This window comes from Haplochromis burtoni, unplaced genomic scaffold, assembly GCF_018398535.1.
Source record: "Haplochromis burtoni strain Fernald_Lab_line unplaced genomic scaffold, NCSU_Asbu1 Contig_13, whole genome shotgun sequence".
Lineage (NCBI taxonomy): Eukaryota > Metazoa > Chordata > Actinopteri > Cichliformes > Cichlidae > Haplochromis > Haplochromis burtoni.
In genome coordinates, this window is record NW_024582374.1 from 1,824,666 (window position 1) to 1,842,898 (window position 18,233).

General features: G+C 39.9%; 2 protein-coding genes across 4 annotated transcripts in view; both read left to right on the plus strand.

Moving 5' to 3' along the window:
* Positions 1-13,785, plus strand: part of sned1 (sushi, nidogen and EGF-like domains 1) — a 31,558-nt gene extending 17,773 nt beyond the window's left edge. Inside the window, exons 15-30 of the mRNA XM_014332840.2 lie at positions 521-664; positions 3,245-3,358; positions 3,740-3,853; positions 4,534-4,650; positions 4,741-5,028; positions 5,636-5,819; positions 6,437-6,549; positions 7,387-7,665; positions 7,764-7,884; positions 7,987-8,069; positions 9,037-9,135; positions 9,322-9,438; positions 12,600-12,687; positions 12,817-12,896; positions 12,985-13,012; positions 13,122-13,785. Of these exons, the coding sequence (XP_014188326.1) occupies positions 521-664; positions 3,245-3,358; positions 3,740-3,853; positions 4,534-4,650; positions 4,741-5,028; positions 5,636-5,819; positions 6,437-6,549; positions 7,387-7,665; positions 7,764-7,884; positions 7,987-8,069; positions 9,037-9,135; positions 9,322-9,438; positions 12,600-12,687; positions 12,817-12,896; positions 12,985-13,010 (1,967 nt within the window). The 3' untranslated portion in view covers positions 13,011-13,012; positions 13,122-13,785. The remainder of the gene's footprint in view (positions 1-520; positions 665-3,244; positions 3,359-3,739; positions 3,854-4,533; positions 4,651-4,740; positions 5,029-5,635; positions 5,820-6,436; positions 6,550-7,386; positions 7,666-7,763; positions 7,885-7,986; positions 8,070-9,036; positions 9,136-9,321; positions 9,439-12,599; positions 12,688-12,816; positions 12,897-12,984; positions 13,013-13,121) is intronic.
* A 2,878-nt stretch (positions 13,786-16,663) lies between these two features.
* Positions 16,664-18,233, plus strand: part of ryk (receptor like tyrosine kinase) — a 51,872-nt gene continuing 50,302 nt past the window's right edge. For 2 of the 3 annotated variants that reach the window (XM_005919746.3, XM_005919747.3), the window contains exon 1: positions 16,665-17,361. In XM_005919746.3, the coding sequence (XP_005919808.1) occupies positions 17,139-17,361 (223 nt within the window). In that variant the 5' untranslated portion in view covers positions 16,665-17,138. Of the gene's footprint in view, positions 17,362-18,233 lie in introns of all 3 variants that reach the window. The other variant, XM_005919748.3, reaches the window with a different exon arrangement.

The following is an 18,233-nucleotide window of genomic DNA, read 5'->3' on the forward strand; positions in this document are numbered from 1 at the left end:
TAACCATTGTAATACTGCTTAAGGAAAAGTGCAGAAGTATCACCAGTAAAATATATTTGAAGTATGTTCAGTTCATTTTAATTTAATTTCGGTTATAAGGCCCAAAATGTCACGCGTTTAACTGAAGTCCAGTCCTGGAGACATCTACATGTCAATATCAGATCATCGAGTAGGAGCCGGAAATCCATCAAATCTTTAATAAGCTAAAGTTAAGGTAACTAAAAAAATAGCATTTTTTTAATGATAGTGAGTGGTGGACTGTCCACTGAGGGTATTTCCAGGTGGCCTTGGCGTCATTTTCCCCCTGGTGTAAACGTCAGGAGGAACGAGATGACAAACTCTTCAAAATCCAAACCTCTACTTCGACTCTCAGTCTTGCTTATAGACTTATAAGCCGTCTGCTCTCACTACGACATCCTTAGCGTGTAAGTTTACACGTCAAAGGGATTAAATGGGATTAATTCATGTTACCATGAAAAAGCTTCAAGTCCTGTTTTATTATGTGGATGTTTTGTTCCAGGGAAGCCGGACCCCTGTGCCTCCAGCCCCTGTCTGAATGGTGGGACGTGTTTTCACTACATAGGAAAGTACAAGTGTGAATGCACCGATGCCTACAGCGGCAGGCACTGTGAAATAAACAGGAGCGCGGTGCATACCTCTGCAGGTAGGGAGACCGTATGTCACCACACAGCAATGCCAGTCTGATGCTGGTGTTTATACAATGTTGACCTTAGCTGATTGGAACATACAGGGGATATCCTGAGCGCTCAAGTGTACAGATACTGGCTTTCTGTCTGAAGATAATCTTAGCAGTGTTGCTGCTCTAGAGGCCCCACATTTACAGATATAGAACGGCTGCATAACCTATAAAAAGTGAGACCTGATTAGACCCGGTGATTCACGTCTACACACTGTAGCAGCATGCTGGAGGTAATTTTAGGCGCCTGAATGGAAAACACCTCTGTTGCTGTTAGTGTGTCGTGGAAGAGCTCGTTTAAGCCTCAGTTTGTGTTGCTATGCAGCCACACTGACATTATCGCCATGTTTGTATCCGTTTCAGAGCTGGGCTGTGGGTCACCTCCACAGGTCAAGCACACTGAGGTCCAGTTCTCCTCAACAACACCAGGCTCCATGCCAGAGTACATATGCCACCCGGGCTTTACGTCTGTTCCCAGAGCCACCCAGAGCATCAGTGGCATTCAGGCAGTGTTCATTATTGGGAAGCAAATTTTGATTTTGATCGTAAGATTATAGCAGACAAAATCCAAAGTAGATTCAGTTATAATCTAAAGTTCAAAAGTTTGTTGTTTTTACTGGTGAGAGTTGCTCCACACGGTTTACAAAAAGTCAAATGCAAAATGTGTTCACATGTCTACTCTTCTCTTCCTCCCCAACATTGACATTTTGCCACGTTTTCATGAAAAACAAGGAGCATGGGAGCTGCTTGTACTGTTTCCCAGGGTCAGATCAAATGTGCATGTCTAACCTTATTGCACCAGGAGATTACTTCTAGTTAGATCACTTCCAAACTACAAACTTAATTAGTTCTGACTGGATCTCATGTCTCCAGTTTACAAAAATGTCAATACATTTCATCATTGTATTTGTCCTCGTTCACTGGTTTTTATTTAGTTATCGTTTTGTTTTTGTTTAAAAAATAACAAGACAAAAGGTCATTAAAGAAAAGTACGAAGTTACTGGGAGATTGCGTTAATGGAGACTGGATCCAGCTGCCTGTTTTTAAGGTCTGTAACACATCTGGACACATGGATGGCTCCTCAAAAAAGATCCCAGGGTCATTCCACATGAAATCAATCAAATTTGGAAAATGTTTCAATCCAACTCCCTCAGAATCAGACATTTTTATTGTTTATATTTGTTATATTTGAGGAAGTTGTGCAAAATTTCACCTTCATGCAATTTTTTTCCAAGTTATAGACCTTTGAAATGCACAGGCATGAGGATGGGGTTGACTTTTTCCCTATTAACTTTCAGGACTGCAAAATGCTGCTAAATCACTCCAAGTGTTTCAGTCTAAAGCCGCAGTCTTGTCGTTGTTCTTTTTGTCTTCGAACATCAGTGTCATGGGGATCTAACGCTCCAACAAATTAATTACCTGTGACCCACAGAAATATGCACTTATTCCCTGGATGTTTGATCTATTTTCTGATAATTCACTGGATAAAACTCCAAAAATGCTTTTTGGGTAAAACTCTCAAGGATCATATCACCATGTGGGATGGGCGGCTGCTCAAAACAAGTTACAACATACGAAATGTCTCAGACTTACTGACGATCTGATTCCAGGCTGATGTTCTAACCATGATTGCTTCTGTGTCAAATTAATTTTCTGTTGCTGTCATATTTTAACATCTGTGAATGTAGTTAACGGCTGTGAAACAACAATGGTGTTCACATCTTCTCTATGATAGTTTGTGATAGACATCACAATGATCAAAAGTCGTGAGATCTTCAAGGTCTCAGAAGGGGTCATGTGAGCTGTGAATGCTGTCTTTGCAGTTTTTGCTTCATTGCATTGGTTGTGACAGTTTTCTTTGTGCAGAAGATGGTATGTCCCTTTTTACTCAGAAAATAATGGAAATTAAAAAACACAAAATGTAATTTTTTTATGTTATACGTAAAAACGAGCAGAGGGAGTCAGGTGGGAGGTACTAATTGATTTTTCATGGAAACCCCAGTTACCATGACAGGTCTAGGAAATGAAAGATGTGCATATATTTAAGAAAGTGATTTTCTGAGTTCTAGATTAACATCTGGAAACTCCAGGATTTTGTTCTATTTGGATTAGACTATCAACTGATATTTTTCTCTTTGTGGTGCAACTTGTCATATTTGCTCAATCCAGCCTGAGAGCTGAATTAAAGTAGCATTTTCTTCATTTTGTGATGAAGAATTTCATGTTTTTCATGTAGCTTTTTTCTTTTTTACATTATTGTGAAATTCAGCTAATTCAGGTTTTTTAGATATAGATTATATAAAAGTACTGCGAGAAAAAGGCCCGAAATTGGGTCGATGGACTATTTTTCAAAAAAGTGTATTTGAAATCTGAGGCTAAAATTTCACTCAGTCATCATATATGTGTGAACTTCATGTGCGAACCATAAGAATTTCCTGCAAATTGGAGATGATTGAGCAGGAAATGTTCTAAAGATCAGCTGAATTGAGATTGAATGACCTTGTTATCTTTATTCATACTAATTTGTTAATTTCTGCATTGTCACAGAGATCAACGAGTGCTTATCCCAGCCTTGTCTTAACGGAGGCACGTGTCGAAATAAGATCGGATCCTACCAGTGTGTGTGCGCCAGTGGCTTCAGCGGAAACCGCTGCCAGATAGGTAAGGATCAATCGAAAGCTTACACTTACAAATACGTTCACTTGGACCACCTGTACACAGGCACATGTTTACTTATGTGTGCATCTTTATCGCCTTAAGACATAAACGAGTGCCTGTCGGAGCCGTGCATTAACAGAGGAACGTGTGAGGATCGGCCGGGCTCCTACCTACTAATACATTTTTATTTTCATAAGTGACTTCTGGTTGATGTTGTTGAAACCAGCTGATTATAACATCATCCAAAAAGCCTCTTTACCCTGTAAAAGCCTTTCTCTCTCCAATGGTAAATTGTTGTGAAGATAGCTGAATGCATGGAGTGTTTTCTTTGAATCATAAGAATTGTTAATAAATTCTGCCACACTGTAAAATGTCTGTGTGCAGAGCAGGACATGTGCGAGTCCAACCCCTGTCTGAATGGAGGCGTGTGTCGGGGTTACAGAAGAAACTATCTTTGCATGTGTAAAGACGGCTTCTTTGGGGATCAGTGCCAGATGTGTAAGTATGTTGTGCTGATGTTATGTGATGTTATGTATGATATCCAGTTTTTAATAACCCTGAGTTTGCTGAGTTTAGCTAAAGTTAAGTACAGAAGAAGTTTATTGTACATATAAAAAGGGTGTGAGGTTGCTTCCTCGCACCTTATTCAACATGCCTTGAAACTATTATCTAAGCCTTTAAGGTGTTCGGTAGAGTGTTTTCTGAAGTCACAGATAAATTCTCATTGACTTCTATACAACTAGAAGACTTTTTGCTGCCCTCTGCTGGACTTGGAAAAGAAAGCAGGTTTAAGGCCCCTCTTTTGGCTTCACTTTGCAGATCCGGACACTACATCCATCTTTGATTTACTCCTGCATACTTATAATGCTTCATTTGCCTCACACACACTGTCATGCATTTTTGGGATCTATTATATGCAAACTGGAGCACATAAAAATCTGTCATAACCAAAACAGTGTAAATATGCTAAAAACAAGTAGAGCCATTAGAAAAATATTTATGAATAAGATATAATAGATAAATGGATAACTGCACTCAGTTATTGTAGTTGCTAAATAGCTTGGTTGATTGATGGTTATTGATAAACAAGACTGAGAGGGGCTTGCACACTTCAAAGGTTGCTCACTGTTCCCGGATGAATCCTGTTGCTGCATTAGTTTGTCTTTGTCGCCCACCAGTGGAGGACCCGTGTGTGTTGAAACCTTGTGGGAACCGTGGCCGCTGCTGGAGCGACAGGAGAGGAAACTACAACTGCATGTGTAAAGTGGGACTCACGGGCAAAGACTGCGAGAAAGGTCAGTCGACAGCCTCACCACTCAGCACGCTCAACACTCAGAGCACACTTAACATTCGGATTAGATATGTAAAGTTGCCACTGTCCCCAGACCTGCTGCCCCCGCCCGGCCTTCACGTGCTGCGTGTGGAGGAAAGCGAGGTGGAGCTGCGCTGGGATGAGCCGGAGCCCTCAAACAACCTGATCAGCATGTTTGCCGTCACCTATGCTCCCCTGGGTCAGAGCAACTCCAAAACAGACTACCTAGACAGGCAGAAGTCCACCCACGTGATGCGAGGCCTGATGCCCGGCCTGCTGTACAACATCTCCACCTTCTCCATCAAGCTGAAAACCAACAGCAGTGACACAAGCCAACCTGCCACGGCACTAATACGCACCAGTGAGCATGCTCTTTAATGCTCTGTAGTCTTAGTATAATCTCAGAAGCTGAGCAACCAACTAAGCCACACAGATAGATTATAGACCTTTGATGAATCAGAATACTTTATTAATCCCTTAGGAAATGATGTATGTTACAGTTGCTCCAAGACAGTAACAGTAACTGACTAAAATACTTAAATAATAAAATATGATGTCTCTCATCTACATCAGATATGATGACATTATAATGTTGCCTAGCAACCACCTACAGGGGGGAAAAAATCACAGACCAGAATAATACTGTACCATGACCATGTGTTAGATGGTCAAAGATGTCATTTTGACACATTAAAAAAATGGATTGAACCGTTTTTAAACCTTTTTATAAAAATCCGAATTGGTCATAGAAATGTTCAGAATGTCGATGAAGGTGAGCTTTCTTTAAAAGAGGTGGGAACACAGTGAGTTCAAAAGCAGGTGAAGAAAACCATTGAATAAGGAGCTGTTAATCATTATGAAATGTTGGGCCCAGCAATGTTTATGACTTTTTTGTGGGTAATAAAGTAGTAAAAGTAGTTCACCTGGAACCGGAAAGCATTTCTTTGTCTTTGAATGTTTCCCTGCAGGGCCCCAGCCGGCAGAGCAGTTGCAGGTGGTCAACGTGTCCTCCTCTCAGGTGTGGCTGCAGTGGCTGGTTCAGGCTGCCCGCCATGCAGCCGTCAGCAGGGTGCACGTGTCCTTGTTGCCTTCAGATGGGAGGGAGGGTCGCACTGCTGTGCTCAACACGAGCACTACTGAGTACACCTTCAGGTCAGGTGCAGCACTTTAAACCAAGCTTTTATTTTTACATGCTGCCGGGTCATTTGTGTCCACCAAATGTTGCTGCCGAGGTCCGCTTTAAATGTTTTGGTGTAATATCCCTTTCAGCCACTAGTGGGAGCCATTTCATCAAATTTACTAAGCTTTTAACAGGTTGATCTGATATCCTCGTGTTGGTGTTGTTCCCAGATCATCATACTAAATGTTGTTCCAGGATCAACATTGCAAGTGACCAATCAGAATGTTGTGACGTCATATCTTTGCGACTTCGGGAAAAACAAAAAACTGTACTTAAGCTGCGTGAAACCGCCTCTGTCCGCCGATCAACGGACCCTGACCCTAACCCTAACCGTAATCCTTTAATAAACAGTAAGCAGAATTGATATTGTCCTTGCAACATTGGAATTTCATAAACGAATGGCTTGGCGCGCAAAGGAATAACGTCACAACAATGTGATTGGTCACTTGCAATGTTGAACCTGGAACAACATTTTCATGATGGTCTGGGAACAACACCAACACGAGGATATCAGATCATCCTTTAAGGGTACCATGAAACAGATAAGTTGAGGTATGACTGATGCGGACTCTTTGTGAACCTTTCACAGCTCATTACAGCCGGGTCAGATGTACACTGTGGATGTGTTGACTCAGAGTGGAATCAGACCAGATGAGTTTCCCTCCATGAGCCACTCACCAGGACCTCTGTCATTCTGGACAAGTAGGTTACATCACTCAGCAGCGAATACAAGAGCTTATACAACAACTTTATGTTGTTATTTGTATTTATTTCCGCAATTATGAGAAAACATAAAAAGAAACCCAAAACGATCTTTCACCATTCTTACGCCTCAGCCGTAAAAGGCTAATGGGTTGCTGTTGTCACCCCACCTGGTGGACACTAAAGTAGGTCCCTCAGGTAACCAGGTAACACAGACTCACTGATGGGCAGACCAATCATCAACAGTCCCCCCCCCAAATTACTATTTTGAGCCAGGAAAAGCCTGGAAGTACTGAAGATGACACTACATTATCTGATGGTCCCCTGTGAGCCATATTTAGAAAGGAAGGAAGAGCTGCCCTGTAAAAGGAAGAGACCTTCAAAAACACACTGGCTCCAGGAGGAATAGACAACTACTATTGGGGTGAGGGGAAAGAGAAAAAAGCAGGTGCGTGCAGCGAAAAAGGTAAAAAAACAGGAAGAAAAAGGAAAAAATTAAGGAAATGCATAATAAAATGGAAATTGAAAAAAGGAGAGTGGATAAGTGCCCAGTGCATCACGAGAAGTCTATAGTAGAATAACTGATCCCGCTCTAGCTCTAAGTTTTATCAAAAAGGTTTGAAGCCTAACCACAAGTATAATGTCATTGATCATATTTTATATACATTTTATGATATTTGAGACATTTCTATAGTCTCCAAAACTTTCTCCAGACAAGGCCTTGTACAGGCCAGAGCAAAAAAGCTACCTAATCATTTGAGGAAACTCAGCCAAGGAAAGAGATTATTTTAATCCATTTAATACAATCATTTGACCCTCTGGATGTGTTACCCTCAGGGCCTCTTCCCCCACAGAACCTCTCCCTCTCACACGTGACCCCAAACTCAGCCTTGATCACCTGGAGCCGCCACCCGAGACACGTCTCAGACGGCTTTGTGGTCAACGTGACCCGAGGGTTGAATACCAGGAGTCGCTTCTTGCCCAACGGGAGAGTGGGATCGTACACCCTCCGTGAGCTGACCCCAGGGCAGCACTACTACGTTGCCCTCACGTCGGTCAGAAACACGGGGCCGGAGCAGATCCACAGCGTGCCTCAGCACCTTGCCTTCACTACCTGTGAGCTGTGTGCAATCACCTGGATTTGTTTTTTTCCTTTCAAATTTGAAATCTGAATTTCCCGAATCCTGAAATGTTTTTTTTTTCTTTCCATGTAGTGCCAATGCCGGTCAGACCGGGAAGGAGAGAAAGACCAGCAGGGACAAGACAAGATACCCCATCTCAGCCTCAGGACGTGGCAGGCACAGCAGAAGAAGAAAACTCAGAGGAACTACCCAGGTACATGTAGCATGTCAGTTACTATTATAACTGCTTTAAATATATAACAGTAGATCAACAGTTAATGCTAACCAGATAGCATTTCGTTAATCTGTGCTGCAGATACACAGAACTCATTGACAGGAGGGGAAAGATAACAGCAAAGTTCACTCACCTGCCTCGAAAACCCATCCGGCATCGAACTAGTAAGTATAAGCAACTATGTGAGTGTCACCCTATATTTTAAAATATTTGGATAATATGAACACTTAGCCATAAACCAGGAACAAAAGTCAATGAAATATTTTGGAGTATTTTAAATTTTTACTCCTGAGTCACCTGAAAAACTCCCCCCGTTGCTAGGGGAGTTGTCCAGGCTATTCAGATTTTTTCTCAGTAAGTGCTGCTGTGTATTTTAATGGATTCATTCTACATTAGTAAGAACGCAGTTCTTTCTGTCAATTTTTTAGTTTTATGGGCATTTTAGTTGTTGAAAAACCCCCCAACCAAAATTAAATTTGAAAATCAGTACCTATATCAATAGACAGATGTCAGCAAATGAATTATTATGATAATTAAGACACAGTAATAACAGATTTTTTTTTAAAAAAGAGAAAAACAATGGGATTGCGAAAGTGATTTATTAATTAATTTATTAATTAATGTATTATTTATTTATTAATTTGACACAAGTCAAATTAATTTTAAAAAAGGAATAAATACATATAACTTAAAAAACAACAACAAGGCGATGCCATAAACCCTAAGAAAAGAGTGGGAAAAATTTTTTAGCAATAGACAATCAACTCGAAAAACTGATAAAAACTGGTAAAAAACAAACAAACTCCAAATTATAATATAATTAATAATATACATAATAATAGAATAATAAAATAATGAATAACAATGAATGGGATAAATGGCAGCAATTATTATTAATATTATTATTTCAGTCTTTTTTATTTACAAGTTTAGCAGTTTTAATCCTCTGCACATGCACCCATGATGCTGTAATACGTTTGAACCATTCTGTTAAATCAGTGGTTGTTTCAAGCTAAGGGACTGGTACGTAGAAACCTCCTCAAAATCTCAGTTAACACTTAAATTTCACCTTTCCGACTTTTAATTTGTTTTTTTCGTGATGATTCTAACAGGAAGTGCTTTACCTTACAGAACCTGAGCCACCAGTTAGGTTAGAGAAGATGGAAGAAACAACAAACAAAATCAGCCTTGCGCTGGAGATCCGAGAAGAAGCTTTAAGAACAAAGCTTGGTAGGTGTTTTTTGCACATCCTCTCATGTAAGCTGATCCCAGCGATGAGCCTCTTCTACACATGACACTCATGTTGTGTGGGGGTAGAGCTGGAGGCTATCAACACATGCTATCAGCTGTGGATAATGTGGAAGAGTGAGCCTGAAACCTGAGCTGAGGATGTTAATGGCAGCTGTTGTCTCATAGAGTCGCCCCAGGACTGCCGCAGTCTGCCCTGCCAGAACGGAGGTACGTGTGTGAACGGAGGCGACACCTTCATCTGCGACTGCGCAGACGGGTTCAAGGGCAGGCAGTGTGAACTGTGTAAGTTTATGTTCAACTTCTCTACAGGTTCAGGGTGGGATGAGTCAAAGTCAGCTGCTTTTTGGCAAATCCTGTAAAAGAACTAAAGCCTGTATATAAAAGATGGATGTAGCCACCCTGACATCACAGCTGGTTTTGAAAGCCTCAGTGTTAATAGTTACTGCTGCCATGTTCGTTTTTTGGAGTCAGAAGTGGCCATATTTGAATGAGAGGGTGCAAAGTTATCTTCAATGAATGTATGAAGCTACATTCATAAGTGGAGGTGGATCACACCAACTACTACTAACAAATTCCTAGAATTTCACTTAGCAAGCATGAGACTACACTAGCTGTGACACAGACTTATATTTTCTCAGATTATACCATTAAACTATAAACCCAACTGTAGAAAGATGATGATGCAAAAATGAAATCTTAACAACCAAAGAGTCAAATCTGCACTGGACTATACCCCATTTCAGTAGAGACCTGACGTACAATATGCACCCAGTAGCGCCGCCCACTCTGAGAATAATTGACAATAATTAATAATTAAGTAAAAAAACAACTTATAGTTAGTAGTCCACCCTCTCCGCCAAATAATAACGTGACTTCAGTCTTCCAAAAAACAACACGGTAGTAGTCGAATAGCTAACAATAAAGTTTCACAATGCAGGGTGCAGAAACCAGGTGATGTCACAGTGGCAGCATCCATCTTTTCAATACAGTCTATTTGTGGTGCTAGAGACGATGTTTAGGGATCAGTGGAATACATGCTCGGGCAACCATGAATGTCTTTGATGGAGAGGTAGGTGACAGTTCAGTGAAGGGTTGTTAGGTTCATCCTCTGGGGACCATGAGCATGTGCGAATGCTCACATCCCACCGTGTCTTTCAGCAACGCATGCTTGGATCGATACAAACCCTCCTCTACCTCACAGTATAAATAATGCCACTCTATCAGTGCAGCCTCTCAGGTTGTGAACATCGACTCATTTATGTTAGATTTGCATGCTGTCATGAAATGTCAACGTGAGAGCAGTGAGCTATGTATAGACCTTCATTATCTTAAAAGCAGGAGCCACAATCCACTGCGAATTGACCCCTCTGACATTTATGAATGGCTCTTACAGGTCAGAGGCACGATAAACAACACAAATACACCATCACTCGATTCGCACAGCACTGGCCTGTGTGCACTGAGCCACCTTCCTCACATTCTTTTGGGAGCTACTGTCAAATTTATAACTCAGTGTTTCTTATGGATGTTCAAGAGAGATCTGCACTTCTACACACTGTAGGCATCTTGGTTTAAGTTCGAATCTTTCCTGTGACAGAAAAATCATACTCGTTTAGAGTTTCATTTAAAATGTTTACACTTAGAAACTACTTTGCAAATTGTAAGTAGTTCACAAGAGTCAGAAATTAGTTTTAATGGATTTAATACACGATGGCTGACAAATTAAAGGACAAGGCAACTTTAAGTGTTTTAGTACCACCAAAACTCAGGCTACTGAGTGCAACCAGCTTCATGAAGGAGGTTCAATATCCTTCTGTCTGGATTCACTTACCCTAACAGTCAGGATAAAATGAGTTACTCTGCCATCAGTCGACCTGTCCATGTTTGTGAGTGATTTGATGCTGTCAACCCTGCCTCTTTCCTTTTGTATGCATTCACTGGTAGATTGGGAAAGTCTTGATTCATTTATTGAGTTGATAACCACCCTCACTCACCCTTAACCTGATTGTTGCTGTTAGATTTGTGGAGACACATAAGGAGGGGATATCCATGCATGCTGACCTGGTTCGCAGTTCATCACAGGGCCAACACAGAGATAGATAGACAGTGTCAGAGCATATGAACTGGACAGGCAACCAACTTTAACAGCATTTGGCTCAAGTCACTTCAAGAGTCAGTCTTATGTGATTGATGAACCTATTTGCTGGGCCACTTTTACAGGCTACACAATAAATTTAAGGATAACTAAGCTACTTTAAATCGCATCATGAATCATGCATGCATGATATGCTCACAGAGAAATGTAGCCACGTTTAGAGAAGTGTAGAAATATCTGTCTTAGATTGCAGAGGCAAAGCTGGAGATAATCAGGAGAGACGTTGTAGAAATGAATCAGTGAACCCAACGCAGAATATTTTGAACACATTTTCATTTGTTTTGCAGTTTTCAAGTGAAGGCATGCTTTAAAACTACCCTATATGAACAAAAATACTGAGTCACCAGCACGTTAAAGCTACAGGAGCTGTAAAAACCCCATACCATGAAGCTCCCAGCATACAGTTTTTGTGCTGATGTTCATGCCAGAGGTTGTAGCCCAGTAGTTTTGGAGTTAGCAGAGAGTTGGTGACTTTTGCACACTATGCATCTCAGCATAGTGTGTAAGGTCTCAGATGCTGCTCTTTAGGTGGTCTGATACTGTGCTGCAATGAAATTTCAGCAAAAATGGACTAGCCCATCATTTTTTTCCACATTGATTCTTGCTTTAAACAAGTAGTTTAATTAGATTCTATCTTAATTCAAGGTTATTCATTACAATTTGGAATCACGTTGTATCTTATTCTAATTTTGACAGTCCACTTGAAACTTGAATGACTTATTTTAAATTATTTGTAATTTTTTAATTATAATTTCCTCCTACTTTGTTCTTCAGTTCTGTGTTTCTTTTTTAGCACTGGTTTTAAAAATGTGCTATACAAATCAACTGTAATAATATTATTTATTATTATATATTAATGATTGTTGGTTGTAAAAGGTATGACTGTTGTGGTTATTTCACAGTATAACTGTTTGTAGTAGAATATGCACATGCCTTTATTCGAAGCATTTGGAAATGACTAACGCTGACTGAACAGTATGTCTCAAAAAGGGAATAAACCTTATTACAATCAAGTTATGCGCCTCCTCCTCCAAAGACAGAGTAGAAGAATATTTTATTTCACTTATATGTACATGCTGAATGTGTGTGTGAGGACACAGTCCACATACCCCACCTCCCCGCTGACTCTGCACCCAAACATCCAGCGTCAGATTGTTTAAACATTCCTTTCCTAAAGCCATCCATCAGCCGCAGAGAAGCTCTGCTCCTAAACCATCCCGCAGACTTTTCCTTTGCTGATAAAGCACTCAGACCTCATGTTGTTTAACTTTAACCTCTGTTTTTGCAGCGTGCCAGCGAGTGCCACACTCGTGTACCCGCCTGTACTCTGAAACCAAGAGCGTGCCCGTCTGGGAGGGTGGTGTGTGCCATTACCTGTAAGTCACGTCAAACATACGTCTGCCAATCTGGGCTTGAATTAAATGTTTAAGTGTGGCCTAATGGATCCAATAAAAGTGCCTGCATTTCATTCATTACATAATTTTCATTCATTACATCTTTCGTAGGTATAAAAGGACATATAAAGTGCAGCAGGATGTGTGTTATCGAGAGATTTGTGAACCGACGCCTTCCAAGAAGAGTCAGAGTGAGTTAAACAATCTGTCTGCGCAATATTTGTAAGACGATAAACAAATGCAATGCTGTTCACAGACTAACTTTAACTGTCTTAACAGCCAGAAGAACAAACACACAACAATAAAGGTTTGTGATTTTTTTTCAGCCCTTTTTATGAACTGCTATTGTAGAGGATCACAAGATTTTCAGCACTTACCCTCAAAATGAGACTTTTCTTTTCTCTCTCTCTCTCTAGAGCACTTGGAGCCTGATGAAAGGACTGTCATCACTGTCATGTGAAAAACCTCCTTACTTCAATTTTGGTGTTTATAATCTACTTGAAGTAACTGATTATGGTCATTTTTTGTGCTGAAAAACCCTGTCAGAGCCCACTGTAACATTTCACAAACAAACCATCAACCATCTGAATATGAGGCTGCATCCCGAGAGTTGCCTTTGTAGCTCGCGGTAGCACGATCAGTCAGATGAAAAACGTCCCGCATCACGTATCATTTGCAGTGTTTGCTGACTGAGTTTCATACAACCACATATGGTATGCAAATATGAATCCTAGGCAGTCAACTGCACTGCATCAGAGACCTTATATACCTCATTTCAACGTCCAATGCTGACACATTCGGAGAGGTTTACGTTTGTGATTCAGCTACAGGTTTGTCCCTCAGGGAAGTAAAAGCAGAGTCTTTTCCTTACATCAGTCCCATCATCTCCTTACGAAGACAGCAGGAAATGTGTACTTTCACCCTTAAACTGATCTCGTCCTCTGACAATGATGCACAGCGTTTTCTGTGTAGAATATGTTCCTCTGTGTCTCAGCAGGCGTCGCTGCTCACTAATCTGTAAATAGTGTTTATAGGCCATTTTGTAGGTGAATATTTTAATAATAAAAATGTTAAAATGATTCCTGGTGTGTGTGTGTTGCAGTTCTTGCCAAGTGTTTTATTAGCAGATTAAAGGAGAGCGGTTGTATTTTTAGCTCCATTATACTGTTTTTGGAATCTATTACAGTAGCTTAGCACAATTTAGCATCATGGCTCACAATAATCCTTATCCTAAACTGGGTCTTGGTGCAGTGCCTCAGTTTGCCCTTTGTCTCAAACAAGCTGGTTTGGCTCATGTCTTTTAATGTGTTGCCCCTCATAAATGGTTTGAATAGCAGGTAGGTGGAGTTGTGTGCCACAGATGACCATATTAGGGATATCCTGTTTCACTGATAGGCATCATGCAAAGCCAGAGTAGGAAAAAATGTCCATAGGCTATGTGCAAAAGATAGATGTGACCACCTTGGCATCTATATTTTGAAGACTCGGATTTTTAAGCATGACTATATTTGTGTTCATCTGTTTGTTTTGTGCTTTTTTAGAGCTATAAATTACCATATTTAGAGATTGCTAAGCTATCAGCTAACACTGACAACTTAGTTTATTAGTACTTTTGTGTGGTGCTAATAAAGCGGCATTTATAAATTGTATAGCGGCTCACAGAAATGGAGATATTTTCTGATTAATGCCAAACCAACATCCAAATAAATATCGTGGAATTTCACTCTTTAAACACAGACCGCTTGGATGGTGTGCACTTTACAGCAAGCCAGATGAATGCATTAAAACTGCTACAAAATACACCAACAGCTCAAACACGGTTAAGTGCTACAGTTTAATGACACTGCTTGGTAAAGGTGAAGCCTAAGAGACCGACCAGTAATTATCCGCTTGTTATAAAGGAGGAAATTAACTACAGAGCTCAAAATCTTTACCAGGCTGTAAAAGTATTGTTTATATAGCTGAAATTGGCTATTTTAACATGAGAATCTGCGGAAACTGACTCACTTTTGGAGCCAGCCTTTAAGAATCTGAGCAACTGCAGTTTTTGGTTCACTAACTCTGCAATCTGAAGCTTGAGTTTTGGGCTCCCAACCTCACTCCCTGGCTACTTTTAATATGAGCATCCACCTGTGTTACAGTATAAGTTTGACAGAAAATAAGGAAAAGCAGAATAGGCTCATTTTAAGAAGAGAAAACACCCACAACTTTGTTTACTCTGTTAATGGAGACATTTTTTTTAAAAGTTTACTACTGAACGTCACTGCTCTTCTCTTTGTTCCTGTGTGTGTCTGGTTTATTGAGTTACTGAAGCATGGAAAAGTGGGCGGAGATGCAAAATTAAAGACTCCAAATCCAAACTTTAGCTTTAATCATTAAATTAGGCCAATTTGGGACATACTTCATGAAAGAAAACAGAGCATGGGCATGCCTTGGGTTTTGTTAATCAATCACCCCAGTCAGAAAGGAGACTGCTCTATCAGAACATCACCACATAACAAAAGCTTCCTCGCTGCTGTAATTTGTCTGCCTAACGCCCTGTAGTCATGAGTCTCTAGCTCTGCCAAAGTGACTCTTCTAAGCCTCAGGCTATATACAGACAGGGGTCAAATTAAAGGCAAATGTAAACTAAATAAAGAAGAAAAAAAAGATGACGAAGGGCCACTGATCGATGAGAAAATAATATGAATCATATTTACCAGAATTCAAACCAGCTGGAGGCAGATGAAATATTAATTTGCCATATTAGACCCACTTGTTTACTGCCTTAAAGAAAAGCCTCACACCAGAGCCACTGGGGTATTGTTTATATTACAGTGGAACAGCTGATAAGGACACTGCAGTGAGTGTCACAACAACTGGATGTTCTCAAGTAAAGGACATGCCCTCCATGCCAAAAGTCCAAAGCTGAACAGACAGTGAAGCAAGAAATTTCAAAGAAAGCTTCCACTTAAAACGGAGAAGCTGTGCCATCCAGATCCTTTAAGGATTTTGAAAAACTTCTTGACGACCTTAAGTTGTTTCATCAGTATATCTATGAACTGTTATACAGAACATGTAAACAACAAAGTTGTTTCTCCCTTTCACATCTGCTGGACTCAGAGACCAGTGTTGCTAATCTAGGAAACCTTGTTTCAGTGAAAATGAGCTATCTTGTGTTGGGTTATATGACTGGAAAGAGGTGTTTTTGGTGCTCTGATAATGTTTAATCATAATCATTGATCTCATGAGATCAAATATGTGAATTTCTTTGTGAACTTAAACCTAAAAGATAATGTCATTCCTTTATTAAACAATTATTTTTTTCAGCTTTTCTCCTAAATATATCCGTTTTTAATATTTTTGTTCCTTTTTTCTTTTATTTCCCTTTTATTTCCTAGTAGATTTATTTTTAAACTGCCATTTTTTAATAAAAGAATTTAAAATTTGTCTTGTAAATATTTCCCTCACAATTTATTTAATTTTAAAAAAATAAATATGTCTGGGGGGTTTTAATCACACGATTTGAACTTTTTCCTTTTCAGTTTGACTTTTCATAAATATTACATTTTGTCTCATAAAATTTCCATTTTTCTTATAAATTTAAATAATTTATATCAATCTGGAACGTTTTGCCATACATTTTATTTTAGCTTTTGTCATTATAGCTTTTTCTTATGCATTTTTTGTAATTTGCAATCCTTTTCTTTTAAATTTAACTGTTTTTTTTTGTAAATTTCCAACCTAAATCACCGACCCAACAAAAAATAACCTTTTTTTAAAGTCTAACATGCCATCTAGATAAAGTCGGTCTTTTTTCCACTTTATGCATTCTTTATATCTTTATTTGAGGCATGCGTATCTTTTAATGTAGAAATTATAATAATATAAATAAATAAATGACATTAACTTGTTGTTTCCTTATTGTCCGCTGGCTGTAATATTTCCGACGGCACGTGAAGGCAGCAGAAGCCAGAGCGCTGCGCGCCCCCGTTGCCCCCCTTCCTGCCCGGAGTGAAAACTGAGAGGAAAAAGCGTCGGGAGCAGAGACCATGGAGGGGGAAAGCTGGATGTATTAGCTGGTTTGCTGCTTAGGGCACTTTTTACTCTTCTTTCGCTTCTACCCACAGAAATCAAAGCGTCTCAATGTGGAGATATCCGGTGTGTATTTTACGTTGCTCGTAAATCTCCTGAACAGTCAAACAATCAACTGCGAGTCGGACCGCGGACGGTTAGCACAGCCTGACTGAAAGTTAGCCCGCTCCGGCTAACTTAGCCCGCTCCAGCTACCACGAAAGGACAAAAAAAACCCCTAAAAACACGATAGTGAGTAAGAGTGTCGGGGCTTGAAGTAACTCGTAATGTTGCCTCCCGGGATTAATTTCAGATACGGATGAGAAAGAAATTCTCTGGGAACAGCGAGAACAACAGCGAGCCAGACAACCACCGTCGTTATGCTGGGGTTGATCCGCGGCTCCGGCAGCCCGTCCGAGTCCCGAGTGTGGCCGCACTCGGTGCTCTGGAGGCTGGGGGGCTTCTTCTTCCTGCTGCTGCTGGAAGGGGCCGGCTGCCTGGCCAGCCCGGGCAGCCCCGTAGGCGTCAACAACAACAACAACAACAACAACAACCCCGGAGTCAACATCTACATGAGTGTGGAGGAGGTGAAGAAGCTCCTGGGTAAGGAGGCCTGCCTAGTAATCCAGCTGTGTTCAAACTTTGCAGTCTGTCCACTTCATGTGTTTGTGTGCCCCTCACATCTGTAAATTTAGCTTTAAAACTTGGACGAACTCCACCGAACTGTTACAGCTAATTGTGCAGGTACATTATATCAATGATTTACAGCTGTGATTCTTTTCTATTTTTTTCTAGTGTTTCCTCTGTATTTGTAAAAGTAAAAAAAATTCTCATAAATTCTTACTTTTTATCTGGCAAATTTGTGAGTTTTCTCTTCTAATTGTGTTAGTTTTTCATAAAATAATATTTGTTCTTGAAAAATTGCCCCCTTTCCCGTATATTTCACTGTTTTTGTCTTTTGAAATTGCCCTTTTAATCCTAAATTTGCCAGTTTTTGTCCATTTGATTCGTCAATTAGTTTGTGGGGGTAAATGTTTCAGTTTTTCTAGTGATTTTTTTTTTTTTTTTTTTGAGAATTTTTGGGTTTCCCCCCAAAAATTCTCTCGTGAATCAGACGTTTTCTTTTACTTTTCTCCTTTTTTTTTAATGTCGTATTTTTGCACATTTGTCTAATGAATTTATCCGTTTATCTAGGAAATATAGGAGTTTAAAAATATTTTAAGTTTATCACTTATGTTCTTGTAAATTGGCAAGTTTTGTCTTAATTTAAGACTTTCTTTTAAAGATTTTTTTGTCTAATTATTTTGTTCTATTTGGTAAATTTGCAAGTTATTTCTTGAATATTTATTTAAACTTTCCTCGTGAATTTATTAGTTGACTGCCAGTGTCACTGATGAGGCATCAGTACTGTACATGTGCGGGTCAAAGTAACCTTTACATGTTTCTGATATGTTGTGATATAATTGGTCGTCGTT